Raw genomic sequence first — 22,153 nt, 5'->3', positions numbered from 1 at the left:
GCGCCCCCACCGCAGCATGGTCCCGCCCCCTTCCTGTGCCCCCGCCCACTGGGCCGGGCCTTGGCCCCGCCCCGCCCGTCGCCATCCCGCCAATGGCGCGGGGGGGCGGGGCTTCCGGCGGAAGCGCGGGGCAGAGCGACGTGTGCGCCCCGCCGGGCCCGGCGCCGCCGCCATGCTCGACTTCTTCACCATCTTCAGCAAGGGCGGCCTCGTCCTCTGGTGCTTCCAGGGCGTGCGCGGGCCCGCCGCCACCGCCCCCGTCAACGCCCTCATCCGCTCCGTCCTCCTGCAGGTCGGGCGGGGCCGGCTGCGGGGGGAGCAGGGTTGGGTAGGGGTCACATACCTGGCGAGGGGGGAGAGGGAGCGCCCGGCTGCCCTGAGGGAAGGGGGCGGTGGGACCCGTCTGCCTGGGGAGGAGAGAGCTGAGGCCACAGACATGGCGGGGAGGCGGGATGGGACCGTCTGCCTGGAAAGGGACATCAGCCGAGCCCACGGAGCTGGCGGGGGAATGGGCAGCGGGACCACCTGCGTGGGGCGGGGGAACCACGGGCACGAACAGCTCTGGGGGAATGGGATCAGCCCGGTGAGGGTGGGAGAGGACGGATAGGAGTGGGACCATCTATCTGGGTAGGAGAGGGGTGGCACACAGGTGGGAACCACCTGTTGGAGGGGACACACAGGCACGACCAGCTCTGGGAGTGGGGACGGGTGTGGGGTCACCCATTTGGGGGGTGTGGATGGGACCATCACCTTGGGGAGGCGACAGACTGGGATGAGACCACCTGCCTGGGATGGGGCAGAGGGGGCACGGCCACCCCGGGGTGGGTGGGATCACCCAGCTGAGGGGGGATGGATGGGACCACCTGCCCAGGGCGTGTGGGGCCATGTGTAAGGAATGCTGGACCGCTTTGGGAAAGGGGGGTGACAGGGATGATGGTGGGGAGAGGGGGATGACAGGCATGAGGGGATGGTGGGTGCTGCTGGCACACCCATTCTGACGGCTCCTCTCCCCCAGGAGAGAGGTGGCAACAACTCCTTCACCCATGAAGCCCTCACGCTTAAGTATAAACTGGACAACCAGTTTGAGCTGGTGTTTGTGGTAAGTGACCCCCTCCAGGCACCCCTGTGGTGGCAGGAGGGTCCCTCCAGCCCCCCATGTGCCCCCAACCCAAAGGAAGGGGATTTGCCCAGAAAAGAGGGGGAACAGTTCCCGCTGTGCTGAGGTTTGAGCAAGCAGCTGTTTGCATTGCCTAGGGCTGGACCTCAGCTCCCAGAGTTTGGCTCCTCTGTCTCTGGGATTTTGGGGGGTGAGGGGCTGTGATGAGCAATTCAGGGGATGTTGAGCAGTGACCCCAGTGTAGCCAGGCTCTCCCCAGAAGGGGGGACATGGGTGTCTGTCAGCTGAATGCCACTGCAGTAGCAGCTTATTTTAATCATCTGCAACAGGATTAAAACTAATCAAACCTCAAATAGAAGCTGCAGCCTTGTAAAACTTCACTTTGGCCAGAGCTATTGAAAAAATGCCAGAAGTTATCATTCCCTTCACTTTATGGAGCATTTAACACTCTCTTTTTTAGTCTCCTGGCACCTTATCTCCATATATCCATACTGCCTTACCTGTTGACCCACAGATAAGCTAAAGGTTTTTCTCCCCTTGCCCTACGTGTCCCTGTTGCCATGAGACAGCCTCTGTGTGTTAGAGTCACCTGTTGAAGTGAAGCTCTAGGCTGTTTTTCACCTTTTTGGGGGCATTTTAAAAATTTGGGAAGGTGGAGCAGAAAGTGCATGGATGCTGAAGCTTGCCCAAGTTAAAGAACTCTGAATTAAACAGAGAGGTTTTTGCTTGCTTGCTGCTGTAGAATGAGCTGGAAGTGCAGTGTCTGTTGGCCATGCTCCTTGGCAGGTGGGCTTCCAGAAGATCCTGACTCTAACCTACGTGGACAAGTTGATAGACGACGTCCATAAGGAGTTCAGGGACAAGTACCGCAACGAGTTCCAGCAGAAAGGAGCCCTGGGCCTCCTAAATGGCACCTTTGACTTTAAAGATGACTTCATGCGCCTCCTCCGGTACAGAGCTTGGGTTTTGTCTTAAATTTCTGTTTTGAGCAGAGATGGGAGCGGGGGAAGAGCTGAAATCCAGGCTAATGGGTCACCTCCCTGCAGGGATGCAGAGGAAAGCAGCAAAGTCCGAGCTCCCATGGTAATGAAGACGTTTGAGCAGTCTCTGAAATCCCAGAAGACTGTCAAGTGTATGATTGAAACCCGAGGGGAGAAACCAAAGGAGAAGGTCAAGAACAAGAAGAACAAAGGTTCCAAAAAGGATGGTGAGTTGATTGGGAAGATAAATGAGAGGGAAATAAATATTCCAGAGCAATGTGCTGCAGGCTGTGCTTTCCCAATCCACTTGGTGCTGGACTGAGCTTGTGTTGGGGCTCTTCCTGTCAGGAACTGAAGCTGTGGCAGCACCCAGTAAAGCATCTGCGGGTGACAAACAGCTCTCAGCAGCAGGAGACAAGGAGGAACTGACCAAGGATGAAATCCTGCAGAAGAACCGGGAGGAATTCTTCAGGAGACACATGAAAGCTGGGGAGAAGTCCAGGTGGGTGATGAGGGCATGGTCAGTCTGCCTATGTTTGAACTAGGCCATGGCTGAATCTCTTCTCCTTTTGGTGACCCCTGGAAGCCACTTTCCTAGGGTCACCTCACTTTCCTGGACCTTATTTCCCTGATTTCTCTCCTTGCTGAAAAAAATGAGAGAAGACACCTGGGTGTCCTGGAGGGGTAATAGAACCTGATTTTCTTTGCTGGGAGATGCAGAAACCCTGGGAGAAGTCCAGACCTGTCTTTAGTGAGCAGACAGCGTTAGTGCATTGATATATGGCTTGAGGGGAAGTGGTGCCATATGGCGTTAAAGTTCAGATAAATAAACTCTGGAGATCAAATTGGTTAAATTCTGCTTTTTTGGGTAATCCAGGCTTTTATTTTTCACGTCTCCTAAGGAGGTGATGGCTGCTGCTTCCCTGCACTGAACACAATGTGTTTCTGGTCTTTGTTCCACCAGATCTCCGAAGCCTGATGCACAGAAGGAGAAGGGGAAGAAGCCCCGGGTGTGGGATCTGGGGAACTCTAATGCCAAAGTACTTGATTACAGTAATTCTGCTACCAACGGCAGCGCGGAGGCTTGTCCTGTGGAGGAGTTTGACCCTGACATGGTAAGGAAAAGTCAGGCTCCGTTTGCTGTTTTGCATTCTCTGGGATCAGCTGGGCATTATGAATCCAGCCCAGTCTCTGTGCCTGGATGAGAAGGGATCATGAAGAAACATGAAACAAGGATTGTGGCACTCAGCCCATAAAGCTGCTTTTTCTCTTCGCAGGCCCTGGGGGACAAAAATCGGGAGCCTGGCCGTCTCTATGACCTGGAATATGAGAGTGATGATGAAGCTGAAGAGGAGAAAGTTGTCCAGAACCCTTCAAAACCCAGGTAGAGGCTCCCACAGCCCTTGCTTGTCACATGGTTCTTGATTTCTCTCCCATAACTCCTGTTCCAGTCTAACCAGTAATGCAGGAAGCACAAACTGGTGTGTTTGTCCTCTCAGGGCAAGCCCTTCTGCATCTGACCTTTGCAGATGATCGTTTTCAAACCTCAGTGTAACTCTTCTGCTTCTCCACAGTGTGAAGAAAGGTGGCCTGGGGGGCATGTTTGGCATGCTGAAGGGCCTGGTGGGTTCCAAGAGCTTGACCAGAGGGGACATGGATCCTGTGCTGGAGAAGATGAAAGATCACTTGATTGGTACGTCTGGATCCGTGGTGTGAGGGAGCAGTGGCAGTTCCCTGTGCTCTGTTGGGTGGGCCCTGGTGTGGGTAGTGCCTGTGGTTTGGGATATTCTTGCCCACAGGAACTGTGGTGAGTTCCTATATGACCTCTGAGAAGCCCTTAAGAGGGTAGCAAAAGGGGGGCAGCAGTCAGATCCAGTGGGAATCCTGCACACTGACTCCATCCTTCCCTTGACACTGAAGTGGGATGTACATAACCTTCTCAGCAGCGCTGACTGCCTGTTTTGTCTTTCTCAAGCTAAAAATGTGGCAGCTGAGATTGCAGTGCAGCTCTGTGAATCAGTGGCCAAGAAACTGGAAGGGAAGGTGATGGGAACATTCACCAGTAAGTGTCCGTGTGGCATCCAGTGTGTGGTTTGGAGCTCAGGAGCATTCCCCATGTGTGACATGTCCTCTTTGCACCCCCTTTCCCCAGCGGTAACCTCGACGGTGAAGCAGGCGCTGCAGGAGGCCCTGGTGCAGATCCTGCAGCCCCAGCGCCGTGTGGACGTCCTCCGCGATGTCATGGACGCCCAGCGCCATCGCCGGCCCTACGTCATCACCTTCTGTGGTGTCAACGGGGTCGGGAAGTCCACCAACCTGGCCAAGGTAGGACAGGACCCTGGCTCACAGGGGTGGGGTGATGGGGTCAGGCTGTGTAGCTACTTTTCTGGTCTGCTGCCTGCTGCAGATCTCGTTCTGGCTCATCGAGAACGGCTTCAGCGTCCTGATTGCCGCGTGTGACACGTTCCGCGCGGGCGCGGTGGAGCAGCTGCGCACCCACACGCGCCGCCTCAACGCGCTGCACCCTCCGGAGAGCCACGGCGGGCGCACCATGGTGCAGCTCTACGAGAAGGGATACGGCAAGGACGCCGCGGGCATCGCCATGGAGGCCATCTCCTATGGTATGTGTGGGGCTGGGGGCGGGGGGTGCTGTGCTGGGGCAGTGCTGTCCTTCACGCTGCCTCCCTGCCGCCCCAGCTCGCAACCAGGGCTTTGACGTGGTGCTGGTGGACACGGCGGGACGCATGCAGGACAACGCACCCCTGATGACTGCGCTGGCCAAACTCATTGCTGTCAACGCTCCCGACCTGGTCCTGTTTGTTGGGGAAGCCCTGGTGGGAAATGAGGCTGTGGATCAGCTGGTGAGTGTGGAGGCTTTGTCCTTGAGAGACAAAGAGGGAAAAGAACCCATTTCTGTAGGTTTTACCAGAGAATTGGATGGTGGCAGCACAAACGCATTTCTCGGATCTTTTTTCTCCTTCAGGTCAAGTTCAACAAGGCCCTGGCTGATCACTCCATGGCCCAGACACCGCGGCTCATCGATGGGATCGTCCTCACCAAGTTCGATACTATTGATGACAAGGTAAGGAGGCTGCTGAGGGGACTCTGTACAGAGCTTCCTGACAGTGACTGGAGGGGAGAGATGGGAACTATCATACACAGGGCACTCCTGCACTTTCTCCTTGTGTTTAAGCCATTGAACCAAATTTAGAATTCTGGTTTCCACTCATGGGGGATGAATGAATGACAAGCTCCCTGAGGGGGAGCAGTGCATTTCATGGTGCTGCTTGTCCCCGGCAGGTGGGTGCTGCCATCTCCATGACCTACATCACGAGCAAGCCCATCGTTTTCGTTGGTACCGGACAAACCTACTGTGATCTGCGAAGCCTTAACGCCAAGGCCGTGGTCGCAGCGCTCATGAAGGCCTAAACACCAAATCGCTGTGTGCAGATGTCCCAGAAGAACCTGCTTTACCCTGTCACCAACTAGTCTTTCCCGTGTAGTGCAGAACAGAATGGAGGAATGGCAGCATGAGGAGTACTTTTTTTGGATAAACCCCCTTTTTATCCAGAAAAAGCCCTTCCCTGGGTTCCTCCATTCTGTCTCCAGTGACGCAGGCTCCCTTGTGTGGAGGCTGAATCCAGAGCTTTGTATTGTTCGTGCTGCACGGGGGGGTGGGTGGTGCCAGGATCTGCTGTGCTTTTTGGTGGGTTTGAAGGCTTTTTATTGAGCTGCTTTTGATTTTTAGACCAGCTTAGGGCAGAGGCAGGAGGGACCTGGGCTTAGGGGCAGTGTTAGATCTGGCTGATAATGTTGCTGCTCGTGGCAGCTCCACCGAAGCTGATAAACCAAAAAAAGGTGATGGCCTGTGCTGGGCTGGAGGGGACATGCTAAATTGCCTTAAAGTCCCCCATATCTGTCCTCACCCGGACTCGGAAGCAGGGTCCCCAGACACCACGTATTTGGGCAGGAGCTGGAGAGCTGCAGCAGCCAGGTCCAGAGGAGGAAGGCAGCGTGCCCTTCCTGGCTCCTGCCTGCTGGTCTTGGCGTTATTTGCTAGTAAAAAGGAAAAAAAAACCAAACCACATTAATACTGGAAGAGAATGGTGGCTGCTTGCTGCTTTCCTGCACCCTTTCTCCCCGCTCCGAGTGCCTCTTGATCCCGGTTGGAAGTGCTACACTGAGTAATACAAACCTCTGACAATGTCTTGTAGCTCTGTATTGCAGATGTGCTATAGTGCAATAAATTGAATGCTGTCTGCTAAGAGACATAATTTATATAAAATAAACTTCATAATTTGTTCTCTGTGTATAAATAACTTGCCTCCAGCCAGGACCTGTTTCCTACTGGGTTTGGGGGAGATGAACTCCCACCAGGAGGGGTGAAAGGGCCTTTAAATGATACAGCAGCCAAAGTTCAGTGAGCGGGCCTTTAATACAACTTCAACATACAAAATACTGTACAGTAAAAAGACAGGACTAGAAAACTAGAGCTTCCAGTAAAAAAAAAAAAGCTCAAGTTTCATTTTTAAATTGAAATACAGAATATAAAAGCACTAGGTATGAAGTTAGAGGAGGCTGCAGCTCCCTCGGGGATACCGCGCTCCGCAGGCACACGCAGCCCCAGTAAAACCACAATTGCTGTGTTAGACCAGCTGTTCATCCGTGGTCAAGGCTCTGTCCTGGCCTCGTCCCTGCCGCAAGGGTCCTGGCTCGGTGCTGGACAGCAGTGGGACAGTGGTGGGCTCCGGCCTCCCAGGGGGCTGCTGGCCTGGCCTGGGCCTGTCCCAGGAGCCCCTGCCACAGCTCAGGGCCTGGGCAGGGCTCAGGCTCAGGGGCTGCATCCTGCATGGAAGCAAAGGCTGAAAACTTGCCTGGGACTCCAGGGAGCAACACAGGGTGAAGCCTCTGGCTCCAGAGCGCCTTCCTTACCTTTTACCTCTGCATGGGCAGCGGCAGAACCGTTCAGCTGCTGCCCCTCCTTGGGCACACCTGGGGCAGAGCAGAGACCAGTCTCAGGTGGAGAGCCAGCTGCCCATGTGCTGGTTTCACACAGGCTTTCCTGGCTGGGTTAACCCTCAGAATGCCTGCCAGCAAGGCTCTGGCCAGTGAACCCACTTCCCCCCATTTTTATGATTTATTAGTGATACCTCTTGTTTAAAAGCATTGGCTCAGGCTGAGCAGCACGAGGGTCACTGAGACTAAATGCAACTAAATGCGCCTTCACTAAAAAGGGAACAAACAGCTGCACATGAAAAAGTTTGCAGGCATGGGAAGCAGCACAGCTGTCTAAACTGTTAAAACATACAGTGTTTTCAGAAAAGTAACCTGCAGATCCAGCTATACTTAGAGACATGTTTGCTTTTTTTTAAAAAAAAAGGCTTCAGGAATCTATATAGCATGGAGAACAGGGGCTACTACCCCTGTCTACTGTGCATGGTGCCAGCCAAGGGTCCCCCAGCCCAGCCGCTGTCCCTACCTGCTCGGCCCCGCATGGCAATCTCACTCGTCAACCGCTCAAAGTACTCGGGCAAGTCAGCGTAGTCGTCCCCGTAGGAAATCACTTTGATCCCTTTGTCCAGCATGTTCTCACGGAGCTTCTTGAACTCATCCACATCCCCCCTCCGCACCAGCATGAAGTGCTCCAGGTCTGACTTGTGCTTGACAGCCTCTAAAAACAGGGCCTGAAACGTGGTGTCATCAACTGTCCAACCACAGCCCAAGAAGAGGAAGGACTTATTTTCATACAGCTTCTGAATCTCTCGCTTTAAGAAAGGGAAAGATGTTCTTGGTCAAGGTGAGCTTCATCCTCACAAGAGACAGCACCTGCCCTATCCCTGGGGAGGCTCTGCAGAAATGCCATCCTTCAGCAAGTGTGGGAGTGTGACTGTGTTTACAGGGGTCTTAGGATGAGGGAAGAGACGAGGATCTGACTTTATGTTTTAGAAGGTTTGATTTATTATTTTATGATATATATTATATCAAAAGTATACTAAAAGAATAGAAGAAAGGATTTCATCAGAAGGCTAGCTAAGAATAGAAAAAGAAAGAATGAATAACAAAGGCTTCTGTCTTGGACAGAAAGTCTGAGCCAGCTGACTGTGATTGGCTATTAATTAGAAACAACTAACATGGGCCAATCAAAGATCTACTTGTTGCATTTCACAACAGCAGATAATCATTGTTTATATTTTATTCTTGAGGCCTCTCAGCTTCTCAGGAGGAAAAATCCTAAGCAAAGGATTTTTCATAAAAGATGTTTGTGACATGGGAGGTGTTCCAGCACCTCAGCAGGCCAGGGAATTCACCCTCCTATTCCCCATAGCTAATGAATTCTCCCCCACCCTCTGTGAAGCTCAGCCAAAGCCCAGCTGAGCTGTGCCTGGTGGGAGCTGCAGCTGCCCAGGCCTGGCCCGGCGTGGCTCACCATGACCTCGGTGTTGCGCAGCACGTTCTGGTAGCCGGCCGGGTGCAGGACGATGCCGCTGGGGTTGGTGTAGACGCCGTGGATGTGCAGGACACTGAGCTTCCTCTTCTCCTGCGCCCACTCCAGCACCTGCACAGCACAAACCCGCAGCAACGTCCGTGAGTGCATCACGTTGGCTACCACAGCACTGCTAAATGTAACATTTTGGGGAAGCATTCCAAAGAGGCTGCTTCTTCCTCATCTTCATCCCTCCTTCAGCCTCCACACCATGGCCTGCAGCCACAGCCTGGAGTGCTTGTTTGGGTTAATACTTCAGCTGGCTGGTGAATGCGATGAGAAGACGGAATCAAAATGCCAGATTGACCAGAAAAACTACAAATCCTCTTTCAGCATGTCTCTCAAGCCTACCAAGTTTTATTTTGTGGCCCCTACTGGCTCTGAGGGAGTCACTGGCTGAGCTGACCTCCATTTCAGACAGCTGCTTCTGAGGCTCTCGTTTTACTCCTGCAGACCTCAGCTCGTTTAAGCTTGCAATAATTAGAATGCTTACTTGTAACACTGTAAGTACTTCCAGCCATGTAGATTAAGAGGTCACGCAGGAAACATGAAGCACAGAAATGAGAATGAAAAGAGAGCAAGGACTGCACAGGACACAGAGAATGAGGGTGTTTAACATACAAACAGAAGGATGAGATGCTCCCCACCAGAAAAACCTATGATGGAGAGATGAGGTGAGCAGGTGCAGAGCTCAGGGTTTCACAGCCTGACTGGGGCAGGAGAGGGATTTTTGCATAAAGAGAGTAGCTCTGAGAGTGCAGCAGGAGGAGCCATTCCAGGAAGAGGACATGGGGCAAGAGGGGATCCTTGAAGGCTGCAGCCCTGAACGCCCATCACAAAAAGCACTGTGCAGCACCTTATAAAAATAAAAAGTTCAGCTTTGCATCTCGCATGGAGTTTCTCATATGGGCTGGAAACATCGACCCGAGCCTTATGTGGAAGCAAGGCCAAGCCAGAAGTTTCAAGGACAGAGATCAAAGGAATAGCAGGCTTAAGGACTCCTCCTGAGCACTGGATGGCAGCCAGCAAACCAGCGTTCCAGAAAGGAGTGTTCCTCCTCATTCCTCTGCTTGCTGCCCTGGACAGTGAGAGCCTCTGCCTGGAGCTTGTCTGCCACCAGTTAAACCACTACAATCAGAACAATGCCCTCAGGCAGCATGAGAGCACATTCTGCACCACCACAGACCCTGACAAAAGAAATAATCATCCTTTACCTTCTTTTCATCAGTCAGGTCAAGAGACTCAAGGTGCTTCCCTTGGTGTGCTGCATACAGCTCCAGCAGGTTATCAAAGTTTGTGGTTAACACAAGGGCCCCATTTTCCATCAAGTGAAGCACAGACTGAAGCAGCTGCTTCCCAGAATCTTCCATTTTGGATTCCAGGTCATCAAACACCTCGTATAAACAGTCCTTGAAAAAGGTTGAGCGAACGTTGCTTGTGCGCTGAGAAGGGGAGAAGATTGAGATCAGAGCCAGCCCCGCAACACCTCACATCAAATGGCCCCGTGAAAAACTGCCCACATTTCCCAACACCCTGCAAAGCTCTGGGTCCTTGTAGGGCAAACACAGAGCCTTGGCTGCACCAGGGTGGGTGCTCTCCTTCAGCATAGTCATAGGATCACAGAATCCCAGACTGGTTTGGGTTGGGAAAGCCCACTCTGCCATCTCATCCCACTCTGCCATGGGCAGGGACACCTTTCACTATCCCAGGTTGCTCCAAACCCCTCCAGCCTGGCCTGGAACACTCCCAGGGATGGGGCAGCCACAGCTTCTCTGGGCAATCTCACCCCCTTCACAAGGAAGAATTTCTTCCCAATATCCCATCTAGACCTGCCCTCTGGCTGTGTGAAGCCATTCCTCCTTGTCCTGTCACTCCAGGCCCTTGTCCACAGTTTCTCTCCATCTTTCTTGTCAGCTCCCTTCAGGTATTGGAAGGCCACAATTAGGTCACCACTGAAGCCTTCTTCTCCAGGTTTAACAATCCCACTTCTCTCAGCCTTTTCTCATAGAAAGGTGCTCCATCCCTTTAATCATCTGGGTCCAGGTGAAATACCCAAAACCCACATCCACAGCAGGGTTATGTCTCAGGCACCTGGCACAGTAAGTGCACCTGTGGTTCCTTGTACACAGAGGAATTGTTGGGATGGGGCACCATTACTGGAGAACTAAATCTGGCAATTTCCAAAAGCCAAATCCTATGCTCAGGGCAGGTACAAGCACACTGACCGGAGACAGCTTCTGAATAAGGTCATGGGCAACATGGACCAGGTTCTTGTCTTCGTGAAGACACTTCTGGAACCTTTTGCTCTCCTCATCTTCCAGGAGATCAAAGTCAATAGCAGCATCCAGGAGGGCCTGAATCAGCCCCTTCCAGGACTTCAGTGCTGGGACCTGGGGAGCAACTGCAGCACTAATTCCTGTCCCAATCACCAACACAAGTTCCCGAGGCTTCTTGGTTTTGAGACTTGGCAACAGCTTCCTGCAAAAGGAGAAAGGAGCACAGCTGGTACCACCATGAGGGGAAGGGTGTCTGGGGTGATGGCACACGCAGACTGAGGGAGAGGGAGGTACCCTGTGCCTAAATTTTGAATCAATATCTAATGGGGCTCTCTGATAAACAGAGTGTGAGAGGAGCAGCTTGGTATCCTTAGAGGACAGGAGGCAGCTGCATGGATCAGCAGCACAAATGCTCCCAATACAAGGTCCCTAATTACAACATTTTGGGAATCAAATCTGTTACCATGATGGTTACTGGGGAAGTCAATGATGCCCTGGGGTGCTTCTGCAGCAAAGCTAATCCACTAAAAATCCGGAATAAGGGAAGTCTATTAATAAAAGTTACATGGAGGGCTGGAGGGCATGGGAAAGGGGTGGTGAGCACGAGAGAATGAGACACACACGCTCTGTGTCCCGAGATAAAACGTGTGTCAGATCCCATGCAGGTCAGAAATGTGACCTGGTTTAAACAAGGTGCAGAACAGGGCCCTTGAGACAACAGCCCCACTTATGCCAGCACAGACAAAAGCAAGGAAAGCTTCCTCCTAGATCTGCCCTGGAGGGGCCCAGCCCCAGTTTGCTGAGGAACCCCCTCAGCTGTACCAGCAATCCCTTCCCTGTGATGCCTGCAATGTCAGCAAGATGCTCAAGGCCAATTTTTTAGAATATCCAGATGATAAAGAGTCACATGAAAGGGCTGCAGTGCTGTGTTCTCCTTATTTCCTCCTCCCCTCCTCCCTGTTTTCCTGGCTTTACACCTGCACAGAGCTTTTAAATGTGACCTTTATCATTTATTAAGCAGATGTGTTGCTCTTTGCTTTGCCTTGCCTGGTGTCCAGCTGCTTTCTGCAGCAGGGATCTGCTGCAGCTTCCCAGGATTGGAGCAGCAGCCTGGGAAAGCAACTTGTATGGAAGAAATGGGCTTTATCAGCAAACACGTGATATTTAGTGAGAAGGGGAGAGGAAACCAACACCACACAGATGGAGCTGTGCCTTCCCTCAGCCCCTGCCTATGAAAACAGACTTGTTAACCCTTTCCTCGAGGAGGGTTTCACTGTTACTGCTGATAAACAAGGTTTAATTTTAGGACTGCAAGCCTCTTGTGAGGAATAAATTAGTATTCAGGCTAATGAGCTAGTATAAAAACACTCTTGGAAATACAGGGACTGAAATCCAAAATAATAACAAATAACCAAGTCTTAATGTCCTGCATGCCTGCCCTTCTGATAAATGCACTTGTTTCTACCTTGATATCCTGAGCAAGGAAAAAATTATCTTCCAGCGTCTCTTCTGCACGTTCCAGGGTCACAGATCAACCTTGAGTCCATACAGTACTATCCTGCAGCCCTCCAGAACTTGCAAATAAATCAAATTAGTGGGAGACAACCCCCCAGCTGAATTAGGTGCTTGTTCACAAGAACTTTTGAGCCTGCAGCAGCCAGAGTCTCAGTCTCTGGCAGACAGAATTATCCACCAGTCAGATTCCACTCACAGAACTGTAAGACAGCCTACTTCTAAGCACCAGGAGCCTCAGAGTGAATTATTTAGCCTTTACATGCAGCTCAACCATACTAATTTGAGTAACTCTGTCCTCCTGGAAACCACCACCCAACTCAAGCGAAGAAGCACAAACACCATGTCCGACCTGACACTGCGAGTGAACAGGACCATGGAGACAGGACAGCAAAATACAGCTTTGAGAGCGACCCCATCCCCTGGCTGAGGGTTAAAACCAAAAAAAAAGTACATTCTGGGTGTGAAGGTGTTTGTTCCACAAACAGCAGGAAAGCCCAGGGCACGGCCAGAAGCCAGCACACAGCTCTTGGATCAGGAAACAAAACAGCCGCGGTCGCCAGGGGTCACAATCCTTAAAGAACAATGCGAGGCAAAGGAAAAGGCTCTGGTTAGAACAAATTCACTGGAGCATAATGAAAATTACCTGGGCTTTTTTGCAGGTGGCATTCCATCTTCCAACAATGTTTCCTTGCCCAGGCTCACCGTAGAAGCCATCCAGTTTCTGTAACAGACAAACCACCAAAGCGGAGTCACTGCACATGGACACCAGCACAACAACGAGGTTTTACAGATCCAGCTTTGCACAGGTGGATAAATCTCAGGTTTGTTATCGTTCCAAGATCACCTCTGGGCTGAGAATTGCATGTTTTTGTCTCTGAACTTTGTCCCACAGTCTCATCCTCTTCCTTAACCTCTTTTACCATAAAATCCTTGGCTGTTTTTCCCAGGTGTGATTGCCTCAGCAAAACACACTTTGCCAGACCCTTTGTTCCACCTCAGCAGCTCGTTTTCCCCGAGAGCCTGGATCTTGGAGCAGCACTCCCCCCTTCCCCACAAGGCCTGTCAACAAACTTGCTGCTTGGGAAACAGTGGGAGGGAAGAGAAGACAAAGAGATTTTTGTTGGCTCCAAAAACCCACGGAGAGCATTTCATTCCCTGGTGATGAGAGAAGGGTTTCCCAGCCCGCCATGAGTCTGCAAGCACTGGGAAATGACCTTAAAGCCCACGGGAAGGAAGTGCAGTTTGAGAACTCTTTCAGCAGCCCGTCACATAAAACACAAAAGCTCTGCCAGCACGCAGTACTCTCCCACTTCTCCAAAGTAAGTCTGTGAAAAGGGAATGAAAATTCACAGAACTGTCCACTCTCCTCTGCTTTTTCTTTGCCAATTGTAATGAAGAGTCCATCAAAAACTCTGTTAGACAAGGGCTTTTGGCTAGAGGAAATGCTGAGGCAGAGCTGCTGACCCAAAATCACTGAGTTTTTGCAGGTTTTGCCATCTCAGAGAGATCTGAGGGTTTGTTCTAGAGATGACATGCTGTGATTGCTCCCTGGCAGCCCAGCAGGTGACAATGGCAGGTCTCTCCAGGTAGGACCTGCAAGTGTTGGCATGGATCATGTGAGAAATCAGCCAGTATTCTAAGAAAGCACCACCCTTCAGTGCTGGACAGGGCAAAGTGACACTGTCAGGAGCTCAGATTGGTGCAGCCTTTACCCTCTGACCCCTTCAGAAAACTTTATACAATGGCATTCTGGATTGGTTTGGGCTGGACAGGCCCTTAGAGCTCGTGTCGTTCCACCCCTGCCGTGGGCAGGGACACTTCCATCACATCACCTTCTCAATAAAAAATCATTGTACCAACAGTAGAACACCTCAAAGAGCTGCTTTTCATTCAAAGAGCTGGTTTTCACTACCTACATCTTGAAACATTACTGAACATGTGCTGCTCATCACTCTAAATAATCACCTTTTCATCTTACTAGGCCCAGATTTTGGATAAGTGTCAAAGGCCCTTAGCAAGTGAGGAATCTCCTGTTTTCCCCCGTCTGTGCATGCCAGGCAGGGCTCCTCCATCACACACTCTTGTGAACATTGCACCCTGTATTTTTCCAACCCACACTCAGCCCAGGAGCTCAGTGCTGCTCTGACAATGAACCTCTGCAGCCTCATCACCTCTGAATACCTGCAACCTGTCAGGTGAACTGTTTTAGGGGGTTAACATCTCCAAAGACCAAAGTGACTCTCAGGAAGACAGGAGGACCTGCTGGACACAGATCTGTCAGATTCACCATCAAATCCCTGCTGAGTGAATGCAGCCAAGCACAATCAGGATAAAGGGGGAAAGAGCCCCTCTTTTTCCTTCCTAGGAGGGTCCCATCTCTCCTTTTGGATTAGCTGATTTTTCTGGAAGGACAGGCTGCTTCCACAAAGCCAGCCAGATTTTATTTAGTGGTGCAAAGATGCTTTAGATAAGGCAGGCACTAACAATAGATAACTGGAGTGTTTCACAGGGAAGTTTTGAGCTGCTGCTGGTGCCAGGTCTGCCCTCAGCCCCTGTGCAGAAGCAGAGCTGCAGCTAAAGGTAAATCCTTCCTTGCTTTTTAAATTGGATATAATTTAAGCTCATAATTATCTTTGCATTGTGAATCATCAGCTGAGGCTTGAATATCAAGGTTGTTTGTAAACTCCCACCTAGAGCTCCCCTGTTTGCTTCCACCTGCCTCAGCACTGCTCCCATCTCACTCACCCTGCACATTCCCATGCTATTAACAGCAGGAATGGAGCCATCAAATCAATTTTAAGTGCCTCTAAATGAAATTTCAAAAGCAATTTTAAACTTAGGAAAAAACACCTTTTGGAATTATAATCACCTTGTAAGGTTTTCTGATATAATGACCTTCAACCTTCAAGTCTATTATTCATTGCAGAGAGCCATAAAGGAACAAAAACACCTTATAAATACAGCCTAGTTCCAAAAAAGTTATTACAGGTCTTAAAAAGAATTCATAGGGATTCAGCCAAGAAATAGAAACCTCCAGTTTTTAGTCCTGGGGAGAAACTCTGCTTGTTAGAGGGATGGATCGTGCTGGCACAGCTGAGGTAGCCAAAATTAAATTGAATTACCTCAGAGCATGACACTGCCATGGGAAAAAACCACATCAGGTACTGCAGGTTCCCCTGGGAACACAGGTGCCATGGAGGAGAGGGAGCCACAGGCACTCAGAAGATAAGAAGTGTCTCTCCAGCCTTCTTCAGACATTGGGAACTTTCCAGCTATTTAGACTACAGGGAGCTGAAGACTGTAAACACAACACTCCATGGATTCCTGGCTCAGATGCCCCATTCCCCTGTCCCAACCTTGTCCCCATCACTTTTATCAGGGTTGAAAGAGACTCCCTGTGTGGGATTGCTGCGTTCTCTTTCTCCCTCCACACCACAGAAATCCCTTAATTTATCCTAAAGCCTTCCAGACTTCAGCTTTAAACTGTGCCCAAGTCCCCAAAACTGGAGAAACTCAACCACAGCAACTCCCTGTGTGACACAGACACATCCAGCTGCAGAAATGTTGGAAATGGGAAGGTGTATCCCAGGTAAAAGCAAACACCTGAACACCACGTGTGTCAAACGCAGCCGAGGTTCAAACAGGGTGTGTATTTACAAAAACCTCTCTGCAGCTCTGTAAAACACAACCACACCACACAGTCAACACCAGAGCCCAACCTGCAGAACCAAAACGGGGAATTAATGCAACATTTTCTCCCCCACCTCATGGAGAAGTTGCTGCTGACACCATCTCCATGCTCAGCACCCAACACACAACTAAAGCTATACCTGGATGTTTAAAAATGAAGCCAAGTGATCCAGCACCATGCTGGAAGATGGGCTCCTCCAGAAGAGCCCCCACAAATTCCCAAAAGAGACAAGTACAAACCTACCGCTCATCCATTCTTTTCAGCTTCTCTGAGTGCTGAGAACTGCCACCAGCAAAGATGTCACTACCAGCTTCTCTTTCAATTCAGCCCTTGAAGGTGTTGGGATAAGATAGTGTAAAAGCCACTTTGTTTCAGCTGAAAGTTGAGCTGTCCCTGGCCAATTCCCAAGCCTACCCCTCCACGTGGGAGCTGCACTGGATCTGGATCAAAAGCATCCTAGAAAAACACAGGCTCCAGGGACAATGGGACCGAGGACAAGCCCTGCTCCTGTCCAAGCCACAAAAACACAGGATTCAGCCTCCCTGGACGCGAGACAAAACACACCAGAGGTTTTTATTCAGCTCTGTGATTCTCCACGTGCTCCTCTCCATGAGCAAGGAGAGGCAGTGACACAGCAAAGCCTGGCGGAGCTCTGTATCCCACAGACCCCCGCTGCCTTTCCAGAACTGACTCTGCCGAGGGAAGCGGGGAGGGGGGGGTCACACCTTCGACTCTGCTCGAGCCCTTACCTGTGCTCTCCGTTGTGCCCTCCTCACTAAAGCTGCGGGAAAAACAACAACACGGGCATTCAGCAGGCGGGGAGGACGCCGAGGCTCCTTTCCCACGGGGACACATCAATAAAAACGAGCTTTTATAGAACGCGACGGCGGGGCCGAGCCTCGGCCGGGCCGCCCGCGGCTGCCGGAGGTTTCCCGGTGCCCCGGCGCACCCCCGGCCCCGCCGGTCCCTGCGCTCCCCTCAGGCCGCTCCGTCCCCTCAGGCCGGCGGCCATGGGACCACCCCCCCGCTATGGCGGCCGCCGTCGCTATGGCAACAGCTCCCCCCCGCTGTCTCCATGGCAACCGCGCCCTGCCCGCCCCCCGCCGCTGCCGCGCGCCCCGCACGCACCTGGCGCCGCGCGCGCGGCCCCATTGAGGAGACACCGCCCCGCCCCGCGCCCGGCCACGCCCCGCCCCGCGGGACGAGTTGGCCCCGCCTCCATCCAGCCCCGCCCCGTCCCTGGCTGGCAGCGGAAGGGGCGGGGCCAGGCGTGGGAACGCGGCGATGCTCTCGCGGCGCCTCGCGGGGCTATAAAAGGCGCGGGCGCATGCGCGGCGCAGTGCTGGGCCGGAGGCGGTGCCAAGCCGGTCTGTCTGTCTGTCGGGTCTGTCCGTCCGTCCGGGCCGGGGCCGCGCCCGCGCCCGCGCTGGGCCTGGAGGTGTTCCCGTGCCCCTCTACCCCTCAGGGCCTTCTCCTCCGCCAGCTGCCGTTGCCTGGGTTCCTGTATGTGCGACCGCGTCTCCAGCCCTATGAGGTACACGCGGTGCCTGGGCCTGGACGGCCGCTGTGATGCCTTCAGGCATATATGTGGCGGAATTTGGGTGTACTTAGAGCCTTCCAGAAGAAGAACTATTCTGTTTTCTGGGTAGCTGCGAACTGTTCTGTACTGGCACCGTAAATGAAACGTTCATGGTGGTTTTAGGGACAAAATTAGCCTTATTTTCTCCCCCAGAACTATTTGACCCTGCCTTTCAGCAGCTGGTCTTTGCTGTTTGTAAATTCCACAGGCACTCCTGTAAACTACAGGCTTCGGAACTCCTGCTGCAGGAATTTCAGCGTGGTGCTGCTGCTGGGTCAAGGCACGCTGTGAATCGAGCTGTGCCTGCCTAATTACTCCTTTAATAATGATTCTGTTATTGCTGAGGTAGGGTGGAGGTTGATCCAGATGGTGCTGCCTCGTGGGGTTTAGGGTTTGTGGGCTCACCCTCCCTCAGGTTCCCTCTTTGGGGTTTCCAGGTGGGGTGACTCACACAGGCAGGTGACTTGCCCTCCTCTGGGTCCTGTCCTCGCGTGAGGAGTTGATTTTTGGGGTGGTGGCAGCAGTGCAGGGGCAGGGACTAATGGGAAATGGGTCCCAGTGGGATGAGTGGTGCTGGGCCCATGGCTGGTGGTAGCCTATGGGGCTCGGTACCACTCGGCCTTGGGCTTTTTCCTTTGGGATTTGGCCACCAAGGGGCCAACTGGTGTCCCCTGCTTGGTGGACTGGTGTAGCAGTCCAGAAATTGGGGTGATGGGCACTGGGCATCTCCATGAACACACTGAGTTAGGTGAGCATGGCCATCTGCCAATGCCAGGCCTTCAAAGGCCAGTGCTTGGAGCTAGCTGGACTGCTGGAAGGGACTTGGAACAAGATGGTCTTTAAGGTCCCTTCCACCCCAAACTCTTCTGGGGTTCTACAATTCTCTCTGCTGGGCTAGAGGTGAGGACCCACCTTGGTGGATCCTGGCCCAGCTCCTGCAGTCTGGGGACCCCACAGCTGGAGCTGTGGTACTGTGCACAGTGGGGTGTGATGGTCACTACTCTGCTTCAGGGTTAACAGTGAGGGAGATGTTGACCCAGCTTTGTGCTCTGGTCCACCCTGGGCTCACTCTGGAGATGCTCCCGTGTGAGTGCCAGGGCCAGCTTCTTCCCCCAGTGCCAGGGGATCTGAGGTCAGCGGGCTTTGCTGTTATCCACGGTGAGGACTCGGATGGGAGAGGGAAGGACACATTCAGCAGCAGGGCTGGACACCAGGGCCCCTTCTCCTGGTGTCCCATGGGGTGTGGGACAGTGTCCACATCAGAGGTCCAGGCATTGTCCACTAGGCAGGGAAGAGATGGGGAAACCTCCTGTGCCAGGAACAGCCTGTCAGGGAGCTGGATGGGCATGTGGGCCCTGGAGACCCCCCAGGTTCTTGGGGGATGGAACCAGGACTCACCTGGAGCTCATCTCTCACAGGTGGTTCCTCCTCAATGTCCTGTGAGAGATGAGCTCCAGGTGAGTCCTGGTTCCATCTCCCAAGGAGGAGGGGTTGAGGATGATGAGGAGATGAAGGCAGTGTCAGTTGTGGCCACCACCAGCAGCACCAGGAGAACGAGACCTGGGGAAGGAGAAATACAGGGGGGATTTTGGGGTGAAAAAATGACTTGTTAGGTAAATTTAACTCATAAAGTAAGTGTGAGTGGCAAAGATGGACCTGTCTGTATTTAGTCAGGAAACCAGGGAGGAGAACAGAGCAGGGTGCTGGTGAGGGCTGGGCACTCTGACACCCATTAGTGACGGCATGTGGCGGATGTGGGAGGGAGGCCCCTGGTGGGGCTTGGCTTCCCCTCCCTGCAGTCCCAGCCCATTTACCCTGCCTGTGCTTTCACATTCCCCAGCAGAGGCTGGAGCTGCTGGCAGCTGGGGGCACCTGGGTGTTCAGGGAGCTCCTCCACTCTGTTCCTGGGGAGGCAGGTGGGTGCCCCTGCCCTCATTTCCACCCTGGGGGGGCTTCACTGGGAACCGCTCCTGGAAGTGGCAGCTGCAAGGATGGATCAGCCCCGCCATTCACTGCAGACCCCATCCGACTGCAGAGTGAACATCCTACCTGTCCTTTCCCACCCAGGTAATCCCAGAAGATCTTTATTTGCCAAACCCAGGGGCTGATGCATCCCCTTCCCTGCTCCAGTGCCGGACTCCTGCATTCCAGGTAAGATCCCTCCAACTTCCCCCACTGTCCATGCTCATTTTTCCACTCACACTTGAGCTTTTGGCTGTCACTGAGTGGTGACTCTTGGGCACTGTGGTTTCCGTGGGTGTGCTGGGGTTTTGTGGGCATTTCCTGCTGTCCTGGGCTGTTTTTGGAGTAGGGGAAAGGCTTCAGCATGACGTGGGGTGTTTCAGTTCGGAAGGGATGATGCCAGCAGTGGAAAACAGCAGCTGTTTGCCATGTTGCTGTTCCTGGGTGTCTGCAGGGAGTGTCTGGGCTCCCTAAACCATGCTGGGAGCACAGTGCTGAGGATGGTGTGAGCTGGCAGGGAACAGACAGGAATGCCAGGGCAGGCAGCACCAAGGATGCACAGCTCTGGGCATCACACACACTGCCTTTGGTTTGCCAGCACCCAGTCCATCCCTGGTGATCCCAGCTGATTTCCCCTTCTCTCTACAGGATCCTTTTCCCACTGATGGGAATGAGGGTTTCTCCTCCCCATTCTCTCTTGGCCTCGCTTGCTGCAGGTGTGTATCTCCAGTGGAGAGAGCCAGTAACAGGTAAATGTTCCTTCCCAGCACATTTTGGGGAGGCAGATGTGCTGGGGGTGATTTTGGGGCTGTAAGAGCACCCCAGAGATGCAGATCCCTGGAACAGACTGGGCTGAGACCTGCCATGAAGCAGTTCTTGCTCTCAGTTTTTAATTCCTCTTTTCTGCTCTCAGGAGAGGTGTCCTGCTGGCAATCAGTGGCTGAGCAGTGTGCTGCCCACTATGGCTGGTGAGTCTGGGAGCAAACCTGGCTCTGTCCCCTCCCTCACAGCATCCCTTCCCCAGCAGAACACCGGGGTGCCCATGGGCTGCTCCTCACGATGCCACAGCATTCAGGTGTTGGTGGCAGCTCAGTTTCAGGGACCAGGATGGTTTTGGGGTCAAGGTGAGATCCTACCCACCCCTTTCCATCTGGGGGCATCCTGCAGAGTGAATGATGCTGTGCTTGGGAAGTCCAGGGGCTGCTGAGCCCCCAAAACTGACTGTGACCTCACTCTGCAGGTTGGTTTAGGAGGCTCCTGCACAAACCCAAGCCCAGCTCAGTGGAAAGCCTCAAGTCCAGCCACTCTGCTTCATCCTCACCTTCCTCCTCCTCCTCATCCTCTGCCAAGAGCACCAGCTCTTCTCCTGGCACGAGCCTGGCCACCAGCTCCATCTCCCTGTCTCCTGTGTCAGCAGTGGACATCAGCGCCTCGCACAGTCCCCGGTGGGACAAGAGCTACGACGTCTGCATCTGCCACAGCGAGGGGGACGTGGAGCTGGTGTCAGAGCTGGTGTCCTACCTGGAGGGCCAGCCCGAGAGCTTCCGGTGCTTCCTGCAGCTGCGGGACGCGGTGGCGGGGAGCGCGGTGGTGACAGAGCTGTGTGACGCCGTGCAGAACAGCCACTGCTGGGTCATGCTCATAACCCCCGGCTTCCTGCAGGACCCCTGGTGCAGGTACCAGATGCACCAGGCCTTGGCTGAGGCTCCCATGGCCAACGGACGAACCATCCCAGTGCTGAAGGACGTGGATCGCAAGGACTATCCCAGGGAGCTGCGGAACATCTACTACATCTACATGGCGCTGAAGGAGAAGAGCTTCAGGCAGATCAGAGACACTGTCATGCGCTGTGAGTATCCTCTGAGGTGCTGGTGAAACGTCAGCGCGTTGGGGTGAGGACTATGGGAATGGACCACATTCCATATGTCTATTTAAAGTTGATTTTTAGAATAATTGTTTGCTAATGGAACTCATCTGCTGTCCCTGTAGACCTCCAGGAACTGTGCAAGAGCTCCACAAAAAGCATGGAGTAGTGCTGGGAGCAGACAGATGCATTCCCATGGGCATCATGGAGCTGTTGCCGTTGGATCTGGACGTTGGCATGTCCCATTGGACCCTGAGGTCAAACCTGAGCTGCTCAGACCAGACCTGGGACCAAAGATAGGGAGTTCTCCACATCCATGAGGGACAGCAGACTGGAGCCCACCACGTCATGGTGGCCAAAATCTCCTCAGCGGGAACAGGGACATCCATCACACAAACACTAAGCTCTGGTATCGGGTGGTTCTCAGGGTCATGAGAGCTCTTTACTGCGCTGGCATTCTCTGTCCTGAGGGCTCCGGAACCCCTACTAAGCTGACAAGGCGCCTGCTGGGCGCCTGTGGGCAGGACAAGATATGAGGCAGGCAGTGACGCTGCACGGAATCGTTGCGACTACGAAAATGCAGAAGTTTTACATTTTGATGGTGTTGGGTATTTATTTTTGTCTCAATCTTCGGTTCGGGCGTTTGTGGGAGGAGGAGCCGCGGGGGTGCGCGACCTCCGAGCCG

The 22,153-nt window shown here is 53.1% G+C and overlaps 3 protein-coding genes across 8 annotated transcripts; 2 read left to right on the top strand and 1 right to left on the bottom strand.

Moving 5' to 3' along the window:
• The first annotated feature begins 141 nt into the window (after positions 1 to 141).
• On the top strand, positions 142 to 6,416 carry SRPRA (SRP receptor subunit alpha). The gene is made up of 14 exons (XM_036397457.1): positions 142 to 292; positions 1,016 to 1,099; positions 1,904 to 2,067; positions 2,164 to 2,324; positions 2,446 to 2,599; positions 3,062 to 3,212; positions 3,375 to 3,481; positions 3,672 to 3,790; positions 4,073 to 4,159; positions 4,250 to 4,422; positions 4,505 to 4,718; positions 4,795 to 4,958; positions 5,081 to 5,179; positions 5,398 to 6,416. Exons 1-14 carry the CDS (start codon positions 173 to 175, stop codon positions 5,524 to 5,526), a joined length of 1,926 nt encoding a protein of 641 aa, XP_036253350.1. The 5' UTR covers positions 142 to 172; the 3' UTR covers positions 5,527 to 6,416.
• Positions 6,417 to 6,513: 97 nt separating this feature from the next.
• Positions 6,514 to 13,304, bottom strand: FAM118B (family with sequence similarity 118 member B). 3 transcript variants are annotated; one of them, XM_036397458.1, is made up of 8 exons: positions 13,217 to 13,304; positions 13,016 to 13,093; positions 10,807 to 11,059; positions 9,796 to 10,023; positions 8,525 to 8,653; positions 7,577 to 7,862; positions 7,030 to 7,089; positions 6,514 to 6,959 (listed from the first exon to the last, which is right to left on the bottom strand). In XM_036397458.1, the coding sequence occupies exons 1-8, from the start codon at positions 13,234 to 13,236 to the stop codon at positions 6,757 to 6,759; spliced, it is 1,257 nt and encodes a 418-aa protein (XP_036253351.1). In that variant the 5' UTR covers positions 13,237 to 13,304; the 3' UTR covers positions 6,514 to 6,756. The 3 variants fall into 3 exon arrangements, with proteins under 3 accessions (XP_036253351.1, XP_036253354.1, XP_036253355.1); XM_036397461.1 differs by having other exon boundaries at positions 7,577 to 7,781; XM_036397462.2 differs by having other exon boundaries at positions 6,815 to 6,942; positions 13,217 to 13,297.
• Positions 13,305 to 17,377: 4,073 nt separating this feature from the next.
• Positions 17,378 to 22,067, top strand: TIRAP (TIR domain containing adaptor protein). Of its 4 annotated transcripts, XM_036397472.2 has the most exons (7): positions 17,445 to 17,597; positions 17,851 to 17,987; positions 19,710 to 19,793; positions 20,253 to 20,353; positions 20,518 to 20,572; positions 20,845 to 21,453; positions 21,594 to 22,067. In XM_036397472.2, exons 5-7 carry the CDS (start codon positions 20,566 to 20,568, stop codon positions 21,635 to 21,637), a joined length of 660 nt encoding a protein of 219 aa, XP_036253365.1. In that variant the 5' UTR covers positions 17,445 to 17,597; positions 17,851 to 17,987; positions 19,710 to 19,793; positions 20,253 to 20,353; positions 20,518 to 20,565; the 3' UTR covers positions 21,638 to 22,067. The 4 variants fall into 4 exon arrangements, with proteins under 4 accessions (XP_036253366.1, XP_036253365.1, XP_036253367.1 ...); XM_036397473.1 differs by lacking the exons at positions 17,445 to 17,597; positions 17,851 to 17,987 and adding an exon at positions 17,378 to 17,430; XM_036397474.2 differs by lacking the exon at positions 17,851 to 17,987 and having other exon boundaries at positions 20,253 to 20,320.
• Positions 22,068 to 22,153: the final 86 nt, after the last annotated feature.

The sequence above is a fragment of the Molothrus ater genome, chromosome 22 (genome assembly GCF_012460135.2).
Source record: "Molothrus ater isolate BHLD 08-10-18 breed brown headed cowbird chromosome 22, BPBGC_Mater_1.1, whole genome shotgun sequence".
Lineage (NCBI taxonomy): Eukaryota > Metazoa > Chordata > Aves > Passeriformes > Icteridae > Molothrus > Molothrus ater.
The sequence above is the reverse complement of the archived record's forward strand: the minus strand, read 5'-3'. Positions and strand labels throughout refer to the sequence as shown.

Bases quoted from the DNA above. Each gene is read 5' to 3' on its own strand.
- SRPRA (XM_036397457.1), top strand. From the start codon at position 173: ATGCTCGACTTCTTCACCATCTTCAGCAAGGGCGGCCTCGTCCTCTGG. The intron at 1,100-1,903 runs GTAAGTGACCCC...GCTCCTTGGCAG, and splicing joins AGTTTGAGCTGGTGTTTGTG to GTGGGCTTCCAGAAGATCCT. The intron at 3,791-4,072 runs GTACGTCTGGAT...GTCTTTCTCAAG, and splicing joins GATGAAAGATCACTTGATTG to CTAAAAATGTGGCAGCTGAG.
- FAM118B (XM_036397458.1), bottom strand. From the start codon at position 13,236: ATGCAATTCTCAGCCCAGAG. The intron at 13,094-13,216 runs GTGATCTTGGAA...TGTCTGTTACAG, and splicing joins ATGCAATTCTCAGCCCAGAG to AAACTGGATGGCTTCTACGG. The intron at 8,654-9,795 runs GTAAAGGATGAT...TGTGCTGTGCAG, and splicing joins ACCTGACTGATGAAAAGAAG to GTGCTGGAGTGGGCGCAGGA.
- TIRAP (XM_036397473.1), top strand. The intron at 21,454-21,593 runs GTGAGTATCCTC...CTGTCCCTGTAG, and splicing joins CAGAGACACTGTCATGCGCT to ACCTCCAGGAACTGTGCAAG.